Source organism: Mauremys reevesii, linkage group 12 (genome assembly GCF_016161935.1).
Source record: "Mauremys reevesii isolate NIE-2019 linkage group 12, ASM1616193v1, whole genome shotgun sequence".
In the NCBI taxonomy this organism is placed as follows: Eukaryota; Metazoa; Chordata; order Testudines; family Geoemydidae; genus Mauremys; species Mauremys reevesii.
Genome location: NC_052634.1, coordinates 4,598,620 through 4,614,236, shown reverse-complemented (window position 1 = coordinate 4,614,236; position 15,617 = coordinate 4,598,620). Strand labels below are relative to the sequence as shown.

General features: G+C 44.4%; 1 protein-coding gene across 6 annotated transcripts in view; it reads left to right on the top strand.

Moving 5' to 3' along the window:
- The first annotated feature begins 756 nt into the window (after positions 1–756).
- TTC12 (tetratricopeptide repeat domain 12) overlaps positions 757–15,617 on the top strand; it is a 34,478-nt gene continuing 19,617 nt past the window's right edge. The window contains exons 1-11 of one of the 6 annotated variants that reach the window (XM_039496872.1): positions 772–892; positions 1,950–2,089; positions 2,424–2,519; positions 3,420–3,571; positions 4,821–4,851; positions 5,384–5,461; positions 6,345–6,466; positions 8,754–8,813; positions 12,960–13,031; positions 14,167–14,227; positions 15,306–15,494. In XM_039496872.1, the coding sequence (XP_039352806.1) occupies positions 2,456–2,519; positions 3,420–3,571; positions 4,821–4,851; positions 5,384–5,461; positions 6,345–6,466; positions 8,754–8,813; positions 12,960–13,031; positions 14,167–14,227; positions 15,306–15,494 (829 nt within the window). In that variant the 5' untranslated portion in view covers positions 772–892; positions 1,950–2,089; positions 2,424–2,455. The other 5 variants (XM_039496874.1, XM_039496875.1, XM_039496873.1 and 2 more) reach the window with 5 other exon arrangements.

Below are 15,617 nucleotides of genomic sequence, written 5' to 3'. Positions count from 1 at the left end.
CTCTTTAAGAGAAAATAGCTGTTGGCCTTCCCTCAACGAGCGAATAAATCCACAGAGCGAGAAGTGAGGGAGGAGGGATTTTTATTAGAGTTCAAAAGTTAACTAAAATAAAGATACAGTTCTGAAGCCCCAGGATCTTTGATGGCGTCATGGCTGGCATTTGGGGGGGGGGGGGGCAGTGGGCAGCTGTGGTTGAAGAGGCTCTTCTGTGTAACTGTCTCTGATTATGTTGCCTGCCTTGGAGACAGAGTGCCCGTACGTGATCGGCCTTGAGGTCAGGAGAGGCCACGGCCTGGCAATGGGCACGCAGACACCTGCGATTAACCTGGCTGCCCCGGATCAGGAATAACCGTGTGGGGCGCTGAGCCGCAGGGCGTGGTCACGGGCACTAGCCCCTCCGCCGCCCACGGGCCGCCGGGCTCTTGTCCCTGGCCAGGATCTGCCCGGACGGAGGCGGCAGCTGCCAATGGGCTGTTGCACAAGGAGGCTCATGGGGCGGGGGGGGGGGCGCGGCCTGGGCGGGGGGGGCTCTGTTCTGGGGGTGCAAGGGGAGGGGCTTTATGGTGCGTTACAGGCTCCTCCAACCCCATTGGACAAACCTATGACCTCTGACCTCTGCCCCCGCCTCCCCGGGGTTCTTTCTGCCTCTCCTCGCCAGCTCGCCCACCCCAGCCCGGTCCCTCTGAGGGGCCCCGCCCATCCCGCACAGCGCCGCCGCGTCCCTCCTGCCAGGCCCCGCCCACCGGCGGCCGCTATTGGCTGCGCCTGCGGAGGCCGTCTCGGCGGTTCCGAGGGAGGAAGGGGCGAAGCATCAAGGGCTCGTTACCAGGGTGACCAGCAGGACGCTGCTGACCGGGTTACTGCCGCGCTTCCGCCCTGGCTTCCGCCCGGGGTGAGCAGGGGCCCCGCCCCATTCCGCCGTCCCCCTCCGCGCAGCCCCGTGTCTCCCCACCTGCTCCCCTGCCCCCACCTTCCCCTCCGCGCAGCCCCTGTCTCTCCCTGCTCCCCAGCGCTCCCCAGCTCCCCACCTTCCCCTCCGCGCAGCCCCGTGTCTCCCCACCTGCTCCCCAGCCCCCACCTTCCCCCTCCGCGCAGCCCCGTGTCTCCCCACCTGCTCCCCAGCCCCCACCTTCCCCTCGCGCAGCCCCGTGTCTCCCTGCTCCTCAGCCCCCCATCGCTCCCCAGCTCCCCACCGTCCCCCTTCTGCGCAGCCCCCTGTCTCTCCCTGCTCCTGGCCCCCATGTCCCCATCTCTCCTTGGTCTTCAGCCCTCCCATTGATCCCCACCTCTCCCTGCGCCGAGGCCCCACCCTGCAGCCCCACTTTCCCCTCCAGCCCCTGATCATTCCCCCTCTGTGCAGCCCCCACTGTTCCCACCTTTCTCCACTCCCCAGCTCCTCTCCCTGCAACCCCTGCCCCACCTCTCCGTGCTACCTGCAGCCCCTCCATTGCACCCCCCACAGTCCCTACCTTTGCCTGCTCTCCCTGCAGCCCACACCCCATCCCTCCCAGCTCCCCATCCTCCAGCCCCAACCTCTCTCTGCTACCCATAGTACCCCCATTTCCTCCATCTCCTGCAGCCCCCCACCGCACCTCGCAGGCCCCCCACCTCTATCTGCTTCTCAGCTCCCCACCCTGTGGCCCCAACCTCTCCGTTTCCCACAGTGCCCTCATTGCCCCCACCTCCCACTGTGGCCCTCTGCTCCATCTCTCCCCACCCCTGCTCCCCACCCTGCAGCCTCCCCCACCCCACAGCACCCCAACTGCTTCCCAACCTTTCCGAGCCCCACCTTTCCTTGCTCCCACTTCCGTTCCCCAGCTTCTCCCTGCCATTAACCTCCCCCCTCCTGCTGCCCCCTGTCCCTATAGTGCCCAATCTCTCCCTGCCCATGACGTCCAGCCCCACCCCCCAGGTGTTCTAACGGGCCACTGTGTGTGACTTCCTTGTAGGCAAAGGTGCTAGCGGATGGAGCCTTCGGGTCTGCCTGGGTAGCAGCACCAGGGCCAGCTTTCCCTGCCAGCCCACTTTGGCCCTTGTTTGGTGTGGAGTAGGGAGTGTGAAAGGAGAACTCGGTCTCCATAACCCTCAGGTATGATGCTGTTTGCAAAGGGCCCGTGGAGCCAGGGTCCTGAGCACTTTTGAAAATGTGATCAACTAAGTGCTGATAGTGGTGGTGATTTTGTGACACAAACCCGTGTCCCCGGGGGCTTGAGGTTGACATTGTGTAATATTCTGAGTAACTGAAAGATGGTGCTCGCTGTAGTTCTGGGCTGGAAACAAACTGTCAAAGCCCACGTGAATGGTAAAGGGAAAATGAACCAATGTTGTGAGCCATCCAGCTTTCCCAGATGTGGCAACAAACCTGTTGTTTTATTTTTAGACTTCGTAAGCTTCTTTTTTTCTCTTGTTGTTCGTTCCTCTAGGTTCCAATCCACCCCCTTAGTCATTCTGAACCATGATGGCTGATGAGCTGGAGGAGAGAGATTTGCAGAAATTCCTGAGAGATGTGGATGAAATTGGTAGGTGTACTGTAAACGTGGTGGGCCAGATTGACACTTGGTCGGAGCACGTGTTGCTCAGGCGAAGTCAGTGTGTTAAGGACAGCATTGGCTTCTCATTTTAGTGCCCACCCTGCAGATATACTGCCCTCCCCTAACTCCAGCTGATCTTGATAAGAACGGTGGGTGCTTAGCACCTCTGAAAACCAGACCCAAATTGTCTTTAGTTGGGCACCAAGTAACAGAAACAGTCAAAATCAGGTATTGCTTTAGAAAATGTTGGCCATGATCTTTCCTTATGTATAACACTGTTTATAAGAAATACTTTCATAGAGTGAGGCCCCAAACCTGATTGAGTCCATCCCCCTGCCAACATTTGGAGCTATAACCTATGGAGGAAGTCTCATGTATTAACTGAAGCTACCCTGAATCATAGCCAAAAGGCCAAGAACAGATGATTTTTTTTTAATTTATAAATGTTGTCCTTGTCATCTGTATGTTACATCAAGTCTTTTAGTGCACACCTACACTTTGAGCTGAGGTGTGATTCCCAAGTTGAGGAGACATACTCTCACTGGCTCTCATTGAGTTAGCACACTGCAAGTAGAATGTAGCCATGGAAGCACAAACTGTGGAATAGGCCAGTCACCCTGCGTATGTGTATAGGGTCTCGGATGGGCATAAACTGGCTAGACGCCCTGAGTACCACAGCTTGTGTGGCTATGTTTAGTGTGCTAGCTTGATGAGAACTAGTGCACTGTCTCCTCAAGCTGGAAATCACACCCCACCTCAAGGCATGGGCATACCCTCAATGACACATTCAGCTCCTTCTGGCTTCAAAGGCATGTGTAACCAAAGGGAGAACTTCACTCCTGGTCTCTCTAAGTTAATTTTATTTCATATTTGTTTGGTTTGTTTTAGCCAATTTGGTTCAAGGCTTGAACTCCACAGACCCAGCTGTCCAGGAAAAAGCTATCTCTGATACAGAGAAAAGACTTCATATCCAAGAGGTCAGAGATGATGGAGAATGCAAGACCAAGTTGAACAGAACAGTTATTAACTCACAAGATGCGGTAAGATTTATGATCTCTTTTCGAGTATCAGATGTAGGCGGTTAGTGTCTTTCAAATGATGCAAGTGTAGCTATCCTGCCACTTATGCAAACCCAAGACAAACCTCATAAGTATTGTTAAAAATACAAGTTGAATGTAGCTTAAACCTATGTTTAATTTTCCTCACTGGAAAGCATATGAGAGAATACCCCACATCATGTTTCACAGCCTATACCTGTTCTTCAGGAGATGAAAAGGAAATCACTGGGTGCTAATAGCAAAGAAGAAGCAGGTGCTGAGATGCTGTAACACGTGGCTACTGTTTGCTGCTTCCTAGGGGCCTGATCCAAAGCCAGTCGAAGTCTTGAGAGACTTTAATTCAGATATTAGGAGCTAGATTTTCAGGTACCTGAATATGCAGATAGGCACCTAGTGGGATTTGCATAAGTATCAAAGCAGGTTAGGCACCTAACACCTGTGGAAATCAATAGAATTTGGGCACCTATCCTGCTTAGGCACTTTAGAGAATCCCACTAAGCATCTATCCGCATCTTTAGACACCTACATATCTTTGAAAAGCTGGCCCTAGGTGTTGTGCAGCTGCACCTCGTCTTATTAAAATAAATGCTTAAATTATGAAATGTACCCCAGCAGATTGTTATAGCAGTTAGAATAATCAGATTGCAGTGGTGAATTTTCCCATGTGAAGAGTCTAACAGAGATTCTTAACCAAACTGATTTTGCAGGAGGACACCTGAGGATTGAATTGTTTTCTTCTGCTTTGTGACTTTAAATGCTAATGATGGAGTTAGTTTTGACAAGTTTAAAAAATGATTCTCTTGTTACTAGACTCATGTTGTCAAGTATCAGAGAGGTAGCCGTGCTAGTCTGGATCTGTAAAAAGCGACAAAGAGTCCTGTGGCACCTTATAGACTAACAGACGTATTGGAACTTATGCTCCAATACGTCTGCTCCAATACGTCTGCTCCAAGACTGACAAAGTGGGTATTCACCCACGAAAGTTTATGCTCCAATACGTCTTTTAGTCTACAAGGTGCCACAGGACTCTGTCGCTTTTTACAGACTCATGTAATACATCTGTGTTTTAAGCTGCTTTGAAAAATGAATGTGATCTATTTTTTGCAATCCATATTTTCTCATGAAAATTGCAGCTAGTTTAGAAATAACTATACTTAAATTTATTTTCATTCCAGTTCAAACCTAACCTTTTTGTCTATGTGTTTGTGTGTCACTCATCCAACTTTTTCAGGCCACACGGGATATGGAGACAGTGAGACGAGGTAGGGCAGGGTTCTCCTCTCCAATAATTATCCCCTCTTCAATTTGTCTCAGTAAAGCTAGAGTAAGGATTCAGATTGCTTTCCCTGATTCATATGCCTGATGCAGGGCCTGATCCAACTCCAGCTGAAGTCAATGTGAATCTTTCAGTTGACTCTGAGAGTTGTCTCAGAAAGTTCTAATTGCTTACAAGTCCTGTGTGCCTGGCTGGATTGTGCATAGTAAAGATTTTTTTTCAGCATATTCTCTACCTTGCATCTAAGAACCTCATTATTCTGAATCAAAAAGAAGCATCTCTTAGAGAAGAGCTACTTAAAGAGGCGGGTATGCAAATCTAGGGCAGCATTATGGCCTAGCATAATAGCTTATCACTCATGTTCCGAGTTGTATCAGATTAATGAAATACCTCCTTAAGATTTTCTTTGTGAAGAAAACGTCTCAGAAATGACTTTTCTCTCATCTGCAATTTGATTTTAATGAGGAAATCTTTTCTTTCATTGACTGAAACGCTACCCTAACTCTGCTGGCTCTCAGACAGCTTCATGGCAGCATTGGAGAAAGATGCAAAAGAACGAGCCAAAAGAAGGAAGAAAAATGAACGTTTGGCGAATGGTAATTGCTGAAGTTTTACATTTTTGATGTCCACTAAGCACTCCTTAAAAAGATCAGAGCTGAATTAAGCTGGTAAGCTAGCCTGTTAGCCACACTTTTATAGGAACCTGAGAACATAAGAATGGCCATACTGGGTCAGACCAAAAGTCCATCTAGCCCAGAATTCTGTCTTTCAACAATGGCCAGTGCCAGGTGCCCCAGAGGGAATGAACAGAACAGGTAATCATCAAGTGATCCATCCCCTGTTGCCCATTCCCATCTTCTGGCAAACAGAGGCTAGGGACACCATCCCTGTCCATTCTGGCTAATAGCCATTGATGGACCTATCCTTCACTAACTTATCTAGTTCTTTTTTGAATCCTGGTATAGTCTTAGCCTTCACAACATCCTCTGGCAAGGAGTTCCACAGGTTGACCGTGCGTTGTGTATGCACATTGATGAGATTGGGGACAAGGAATCTGGCATGTGCTGTTCCATTGTACCAATGATCGTATGTATAGCCTTGATTAGAAGAGAACATGGGCTATGCACAGTAGGTGCTGAGGTCTTTTGGAACCCATTCCTCTTGATAGCTCTCCTCTTCATGATAAAGAGACTTAAGGTTGGGAGTGAGAGAGATGTGGTGTGTGGGAAGATGCAAGTTGTAGGCTATGAAGAGAAAATACAAATGGCCTGAGTTTGTCTTTTAGAACATGAAAGGGGTGTGTAAATGAAAATACACACAGAAAAGTCTGTTGCATGCTATGCCCGATGAACACAGTTCCGATAGAGGCAATACAGTGGGAATCTCAGGGCAAGTTGCAGCAGGAGAACATGGCTTCTGTCCACTGTGTTTACAACTGGAAATACTGACATTTCCAATGCATGACTCTTGTTGCTGCAGCCCTGAAAGAGAAGGGAAATGATGCATTCAGTAACGGAGACTATGCCACAGCTATCCAGCTATACACCGAAGGGCTGGAGAAACTGAAGGATATGCAGGTGCTGTACACGAACAGAGCACAGGTCAGTGTGTGAAAAAATCTGCTATAGATGTATTGTTTAGGTACAAAACAGCCTATGCTACCTGCAGATGGCACATGAGAATCATCGCTCTGTTGTCTAAGTCAATTTCAGAAGTTCAGGTATGTTGCAGATTACCTGGAAAAGGGAGGAAAAGCAGCACATAAGGTAGTTTGTCCCGGGCCATTGTCCACAATGGTGCTTTAGGTCTCATTTTTGCTAACAGGAGTTGATGGGATCTACTTACTGCCATGCTAGCAACAGTGAATATTAATATGATTAAAAGCTACCAGCAAAGTAATTCAGACTAAGCTCTGCATTGAAACTTTCCCTTTACTTTCTTGCACTGGTCAAGAATTCAGCTTCACTGGAGAGGCTGTGATGCAAATCATGCTGCCTTTTATGGCCCTGAACTAATTCCTCAGTCATGTGAAGCGTTTTATGCTCTCTCTATGCAAGTGTCTAACAGAAAGTATTGAGCCATCAACATACAGCCTATAATGTAATATCCATCCTCATGTAATGTGCCAATCAGACCTGCTATTGAGCGCCCAATAGCTGGTACTAAAAGAAAACAGGAAGCAAAAATAATCAGTCATGCACCTTTTGTAGCTTAGTGCAAGGAGAGTCTATATTCCCATCCTTGCCTCTCTTTTTTCATAATCTCTAATGGGGGCTAATTCTCTGACATGCCCATATGAAGGGAAGAATCTGTACTCCTGACATATTCTAAATAGCCTGTAGAGAGGTAAATGTTACCACAGGTGATGAGCTCTTTACCGACCTTGTATGCCAAGGTGGACCGGCAGAGTTCTTCTCTCCTCCATTTGCCAAATATTATATCTTTAATAATTGACTAATAGATTTTAAGGCCAGAAGGTGGACCTTAGGATGATCATTATTTATTTGTATTATCTTAGCCCTTAGGAGCCGCTGTCATGAACTAGGACCCTCGTGCTGGTGCTCTAAAAACACAGAACAGTGTCTTTCCCTAAGACCTTATCATCTAGTTAACCTGCTTCATAACACAGGCCATAGAATTTCACACCCCTTAGATAGGTCGGTTACACAGGAAGTCTCTATTGGGAACAGAACTCAAGTCTCATGCCTCCTAGTCCAGTGCTTTAAACGCGGTGGCATCCTTCTTCCCCAAATGCAAATCCTGCCCGTACTTCAGTACTTTCAATCAATGTTATGTTTGACTGTTGAAATCATTCCCAAAAGCTTTGCAATCCATTCCATTGTGTGTACCTGTAAGACCCCTCCCTACCATGCATCAGCAACAGGGTCTGCACCCTACATTTTTGGCATTGTTGCACAGATCTCTCCCACTCTAGCTAAAGGACTGACTAGTATAAGCTGATGCTGTGTTGAGAAAACTGCTAATAATGTGAGAAGCAGTAGGTTCTGTGACCTTTTACTCAATGGCATGCAACCTATGGAGTGGGCATTTTGCTTGCAGTGGGTATCGGTGGTTGGGTCCTTGCCACAAGATTATGGTACTAATATTGATGTAAATGTGTTTCTGTTCAGCGGGTTATCTCATTTCCCTTGAGATTATAAAAAGGCACAGTTGCACTTCAGAAAATCATTGGACAGCCATTATTTTAATTCCCAGCCTGTGCCTCTGGCTTCCAGGAAGGAAAACCAAACCTGACAGTCACAACCCAGACTTTAGCTCCTCACTTGACCATGTGGGAATGGTTCAGCTGTCTTGTTACATTCGTTTTATTCCTGTTGTGACTGCAGCCTCTGTCCTGCAGGGAGGGTCAGAATGAAGCCTCATCATGGAAGGATTGTTTGTCCCACAAGCGCCATTGCTCTGCCCTTCCCTCCCACCCTCCCTGTGCAGTGACAGCACAGTGCACAGGTCACCCCCCACCCGCACCCCGACATGAAAGGAAGGTTCAGTGGGGGATATTTCTTTTTCAAGCTGCCTTTATTCTGAAAGATGAGTCACATTTTTAATTGTGAACTGAGGACTTCTTCCTGCCCTAAGTTTAGTGCAGCCCCATGTGAGTTTTGTGCTTGGTTTGTGTTTAACTCACTTGAAAATCCACTGCACGCTGATGCACAGACATGGTAAAACACCAGAAGGGTTAAGGAGCAGTTAATTATGTATCAGTCAATATGTTGGCACTTCCTGTGGGTTAAAGCATATCACTTTAATTAAACTAATGTCTGCACAGTGCTTTGAACTTGGAAAAACGTTACAGAGATACACAGTATTCTAATTCTTCTTTGGACTGAAAAGTCTGCTGATCTGTATCCCGTCTTGGCTTTATTTCAGGCTCACATGAAGTTGCAGGAGTACAAGAAAGTAATCAATGATTGTGAATGGGCTTTAAAGGTAACTGCTTTGCAGTTTCTTCAATCAGTTGGTAGGACACAGAGTATAACTAGTCCGTATTAAACATGCCAACTGAGATGTGTGTCACTGGCTGCCCAATTTCATTTCTAAGTGGCATTTCAACAATATTAACACCGTTTACGTCTTTATTTATCTAGTCTAGAGATCATGATTCAATCTCATGTCCTAGCATGCACTGTGCTATTGATGCCAGAGGCCTATTTATACATATTCAGTTAGTGATACAGCCCTGCTGTGTGTGTTTGACCTCACAACTTGTCATCATGGAAGCAATTCTCATCGCAGAGGAGTATTTCAGAGGATTGTATGTTTCTAATGGAGATTTGCTGCAAATGTGTCAACAGGGGTGAAATTCATCACCGTGCAAAGGATCATTGAAGGCCCTTGGCATGACTTAAACTCTTGTCCTTGGTGATCAGTTCAAGTTCTGCTGAAGAGAAGGGGGCTCATGCATAGTGGTAGCCTGGTGTTACTTCCCAGGTGGAGACAAAATGCAACATTGTTACGCAATTTTCAGCGTTCTTTTAAAAACTGAAATGAGCAGCTAATGCTGAGTGCGATGTTTCTCTGGGGTACCCAGGACTATGAGGTAGCTTGTTATTACTTGCCCTTAGTGTGAGGAAGCCTTGTCTGCGCTTGCCAGTGGCCAGCTTCCCAACTCCACCAGCCACAGGCAACACAAGCACTATGCTACTCGGGCCCGACTGTTTCTCTATAGGTTAGTAATGGGCACAATCCAACACTCAAGCCCTCCAAGCATCTCCCTGGAGTATCCAACCCCAGATCTACTGCACACTCACAGTATTCATATATCTGCTGCTTCCAAAGAAACTGTACACCCCAACTTACCAGTTCCACCTCAGGCATCTGCTCCACATAACACAGATGTGCTTATAGTGAAGTCAAGTATAAGTTTACTTAATAAAGCACAGAGATTCATGTGATAGCAAGTAGAAGTATTGGAAACAAATGGTTACATATAAAATTAAATCGTAACATGCATACTAGAACAGGCTATTGTCCTTACCCCAGGAAGTTCCCTCTTCAGAAGCTTATCGTGGGATTTCCTTAGCTGTAAATTCTCAGGCCTGCACCTGGCCCAGGCAGTACACATAGCCTGCACCATGGGTGTCCATTGTTGTATATGCTGATTGAGTTAGCCCTGAGGCTCATCTTGAGTCAGGTGATGAGCTTTATTTAAACAGTTTTGGAACCTAATATTTTACATATCACAGTACAGGAAATAGTTTAAAACATCTTCCAATAATTATGATGATTGGAGAGCTACTAGCTCACGGGAGAGACCTCATGTACCACCCTTTGGTGAACTATTATGCCAATATCTGACCCAGGGGATCCCTGTAAAACCCTGTGCACTCCCTGTGCCCTCTGCCAGCTGGCACCGAGAAGTCCCTTGGTCATACTGAGCTAACTTTCCTGATACAAAGGACATTAACCTTTTAAACAGTTTTCAGAGTAGCAGACATGTTAGTCTGTATCCGCAAAAAAAACCAGGAGTACTTGTGAGCTGTAGCTCACGAAAGCTCATGCTTAAATAAATTTGTTAGTCTTTAAGGTGCCACAAGTACTCCTGTTTTATTTTAAACAGTGTCTAGATGGAATCCTTTTTCAGCTCTTTAATTAAATATTTTATTTAAATATTTGTTTTATATAACTAATGATAAAGCCCCTTGCAAACATTCTCTGGGAACGTTCTGCTGATCTGTTTAAAAATGTAAAGGCAATAGCCTTGTTAAACTTGCAGTGAATCCTCTCACTAGAAAGTGTTCATGTGACATTTGGAAAGGTGGAGAAATATACTAAAAGCCAAAAAGAAAGGTCTGAATCCAAATTCAGTGGCGTTAAAACATTAGTACCCATTAAAGGCGATATAACACTGACACATCATTAATAGGATTAGCAATGTAATATCGGGAAATTAATATTCCTCTTACACTCAGTTGAACTGGAAAAGATCAGCCGGTTGGTTAACATTGGGAGTGTGATGTTCCTTAACTGTGAAACCAAGAAATCATCAAAACTAGTGACAATAAAGGACTCATTTCATTCTTGGCAGGGCTGCTCAAGAAAGATGTGAAACTTCAGTTGCTATTAAGGTTGGGTGTACATTAAGCAATGTAATTGCATGTTACACTGTGATAAAAAGCCCATGGCACTGAGTCTCAGAGCCCAGGCCATCTGACTCTGGCTTGGGCTGTGGGGCTATAAAATTGCAGTGTCGATGTTCAGGCTAGGGCTGGAGCCCGGGGTCTGACTTCTTGCCCCCCTCACAGGGTCCTCAGAGCCCAGGCTCCAGCCCAATCTCAAACACTGACACTGCAATTTTATAGCCCTGTGAGCCTGAGTCAACTGACCCAGGCTCTGGTGCCACAAGTTTTTTATTGCGGTGTAGCTGTACCCTGTGAGGCTTTTAATTACACAGAGAAACTCTGGCAAGGATGACACAAAAATAAAGAAGGTACTGGTAATAATTCCTCAAGAAAAATTCAGGACAAAGAATTGACTAAACTTACATGAGTGGCAGTCAACAGTGACTATCTTTGCTAATTGTCCTTGTAAATAGTTGTAAGAGCAGCATTTTCAAGTTCTTGTACGTTTGGGTTCACCTTACCACTTATTACCAATTTACTTTCTCTTTTGGTAAATTAATGGTTTTGATTTCTGTCAGTCTATGTGCAACTCCAGCCAACAGTTCCCTTACATCCAGTGGGAGTGTTTGAACTGCGGCCAGTTTGCTTGGGGACGAGCAGAAAGACTTATGTATTGAAGTCTTCTGCTACCTTGTTTCTCCATTACTCCTAATATTATAACAGCTGTTAATTTAAGAGTTCTGCTGTACGAAGATCGGATGTAGTGCAGAACAACCCTTGCAAGAAAGCTGATGAGAATCATTAGGCATAGGGAATGGCTATGTTTGGCATAATTTAGTCTGGACAGCCAAACAGTATTTTACATGTCCATGATACAGACTGATAGGAGCCATCTTTAGAAATTAATGAGCTCTAAATGATTTTTTTGTGAATTAACTCAAAAACTCCAATAAGTATACCAGCCACACAATTCCAAATAAGTCTAAACCTCACATTTCCAAAATCCCATACCTGTGGAGGTGACCAGCCTAGGAAGAGAAGGCATGATAGCAGAAGGCCACTACAGACATTTTGCAGATGATCAATCCAGATACTTGGGATATTCAGAAATCTGATTTGCTAAGGAAACCGTATAGAAAGTTCTCTTGATATGTAAAAGCAGCAAAGAGTCCTGTGGCACCTTATAGACTAACAGATGTATTGGAGCATGAGCTTTCGTGGGTGAATACCCACTTCGTCGGATGCATGTAATGGAAATTTCCAGGGGCAGGTATATAGAAATTTCTACTACATGCATCCGAAGAAGTGGGTATTCACCCACAAAAGCTCATACTCCAATATGTCTGTTAGTCTATAAGGTGTCACAGGACTCTTTGCTGCTTTTACAGATCCAGACTAAACTACCCCTCTGATACTTCTCTTGATATGGAAACGTAGGTCCAGATCCTCATCTAAGAATACGTTATGATACTGAAGTCAATGAAACTATTCTAGTTAACACCCACAGTGGATACGGCCCTAGGTTTTTTAAATTTTTAATATATGCAAAGTATGGGTCCATGCTCTTATTTCTGATTAAGCCACTAGTCTGTATGTATGATTAATGTCATATTGTTGATTTCCTCCCAATTGTGGCCTAAGGCTATCAAATGGCGAGACTGGGTCTACGTTTTGCAGTTTATAGGGTGCTGTGGGAGAAGGGTGACCCTTTTCCCAAATATGAATGTTGTCCCTGCCTGAAAAGTTGAATACGTCCTTAGTAGTATTCTGTGTGAATGAAAGTGGAAAGTGTACTGAGAAATTTCCATGTGATAGCAATTGATTTTGTTACAGAGGGCGGTCTAAGTGTTATTCAATTAACTGAAAGTCAGCCAGCTTCACTCAAAGTGCAGCACACTCCACGGGTATAGTTAGTTTTTGGGGCAGTTGCTGTAACTTTATTATCCAGGAGGTTAGACGACAGTGTGTAATGATTCAACATTCTAAACTATTTGATTAATTCCTTTTAATGCAGTGCAACGAAAAATGTATTAAAGCCTATTTCCACATGGGAAAAGCTCATCTGGCCCTGAAGGACTACAATGAGGTAAGCTATACTATCCTTGTGGGGGTTGAGCCACATTCTCTTTTTAAATACTCTGGTGTAAATCTGGAGTAACTCCATTGGTTTAGCAACTTAAATAAGGTTTATGCCCGTATAGGAATTAGCAGAATATAAGTCTGCACAGTGTTTGGCATTATAAGGCAATGGAAGAGAGAGAGATGGTTTTATACACTTGACTTATGATAGCATGTTATGCTAATGTCTTGTCATACATCGGCTGCTTGGGGGACAAAATGTCTGCAGGCTCTTGTGAGGGCTGCATTAGGTCTAAAACAAAGTATTCCCTCTCATGTTACTATAATGGGCTTTATCCATTACTTAGGCTCACACAATAATAGAGAATATTATTATTATTATTATTATAGAGAATAATTGCACATGGTAATTACAGAATCACAGAACTCTAGGGCTGGCAGGGACCTTGGGAGGTGGTGTAGTCCATCCCCCCCATTCTGAGGCAGGACCAAGTATACTTAGACCATCTCTAACATTTGTCTAACCTGTTCTTAAAAACCTCCAATGACAAGGTTTCACAACCTCCCTTTGGTAACCTATTCCAGTACTTACTGATACTTAGAGATGTTTTATTTCTAATAACTAAACTAAATCTATCTTGCAGCAGATAGTCAGTTACTTCTTGAACTACCTTCAGTGGACATAGAGAACAATTGATCTCTTTATAGCAGTCCTTAACACACTTTTGAAGCCTTTTTATCTGGTTCAGGTGAAGCACCCAAAACTGGACACACTATTCTAGCTGAGGCTTCACCAGTGCAGAGTGTTAATTGTGCCACCTGTCATGTCTTAGATACAACATTCCTGTTAATACACCCCCGAATATTAGCCTTTTCCACAGTTGCATCACATTGTTGGCTCATAATCAATTTTTGTTCCACTAGAATCCCAAGATCCTTTTAGCGGTACTACCACCTAGCCAGTTATTCCCTATTTTGTAGTTGTACATTTGATTTTTCCCCCTTCCATCTGACGTCCATGGGAGTTAGTCCATTGATTTCAAAGGGTCTTAGATCAGACCCAGTCAAGTTAGATATCTTTTACATAATCTTTTCCCTTTTGTTTTCAACTAACAATATAGTCTTGGGTTTCTTTTATCAAGTCCAGGAAGTCCTATCAGAAGATCTTAGAAATTGATCCCCAAAAGGAAAGTCTATTTAAAGGTAAGAAGTCTAATGTCAGGGTTCTTCTGGTATCTTTATCCTGTCATCAAAACTGAACTTAAATTAAAAAACAGCCTTATGCATTCTAAACCTCTCTATGGATTCTTTCCATCCAGTTTCTGTATCCAGCTGTTTCTTCTTCCAGTTAACGTCTCTTCTCTAACCTTTCCCTTTGGCTGGCCACAGCTAAGAGTCATTCTACTTTTATTGGGCTATAGGCATAATGTAAAATGTTGCCCCAAATCACTGAGCCAGTTCTTCCCTCTTTGCTTCGCAACCTTTCTGTACAATTGACATGGTTGATAAATTATATAGTCAATTGCTTGACCATTCCTTGGGTCATTATGAAATATACTCAAGAGACCAAATAGCCAATATCAGTCAGGTTTATTGCTAATAGCCAGTAATAATATAGCACAGGAAAAAAGGTTCAATTCAATACCAATTTCCAGGAAACTGTCTTGTGCCATGTTGTTAAATTCACTTTCTGCAGAAGGTGTGCTTCCCAAGTTATGCATTTTAGCTAGGAGCATTTATAGGATGATTTTACAAGTTACCAAAACTCTTTACGTGTCACTAAAATCCAACCCATTCATTTTTTGCCAGTTCCTTAATTTGTTGTTCTGTACCTCCCTTATCTTTGTTTTGGATACTGCATTCCAGGGACTGGCCTGTGAAGGTACCTCCCCAGCTTGTTGCAGGGCAGAACATTTTGCCTTTGACAAGCTTCTTATTTTCTCATGCCAAAGCTGACTTCAACTTTGAAAAGTGTTACTGGATTCTTAGCATAAGTGAACAGGAATATAGAAAAACAGGCTAATTTAAGATATGTACCTGTTAGAAATATATGCAATATAACATTATACTTATATTAATATGCACTAAACACATAATACATGTGGTGTCAATAATACATATTGATAATGTAATTCTGTATATTTTGCCCAGCATATATTGGTCAACATTAGGATATCAAATGGTGTTCCATTTCTTTCCTCACTGTCCTTAATGTGTATCAAGAATTTGTGGCCTCTTTACTGAATTACATTTTTAGTTTCTCTTCCTTTTTGTGTTGAAGACTGCATGAATGAAGTTGACTTACAGGAAAGAAAAGAAAAAGAGGAAGAGAAAGCTCTGGAGGAATTTCAGTCTGGAAAGTATACTGCTGTATCTGTGAAAGAGCTGCTCCAGAAGCTCAATAGACCTGACCAGAATATCCTTTATTATGCAGGCGGGATTAGAGTTTTGACTGAATCAATAAAAGATTGTAAGTATTTTATGCAAATCTGTCTGTCTAATGTGCTAACTTGGGCCATGAGCCAAATAGATGGAAGTCTTTTAATGAGAGTTGGATCAGGCCTATAAAAACTCTACCCCTGTTTAAAAAAAT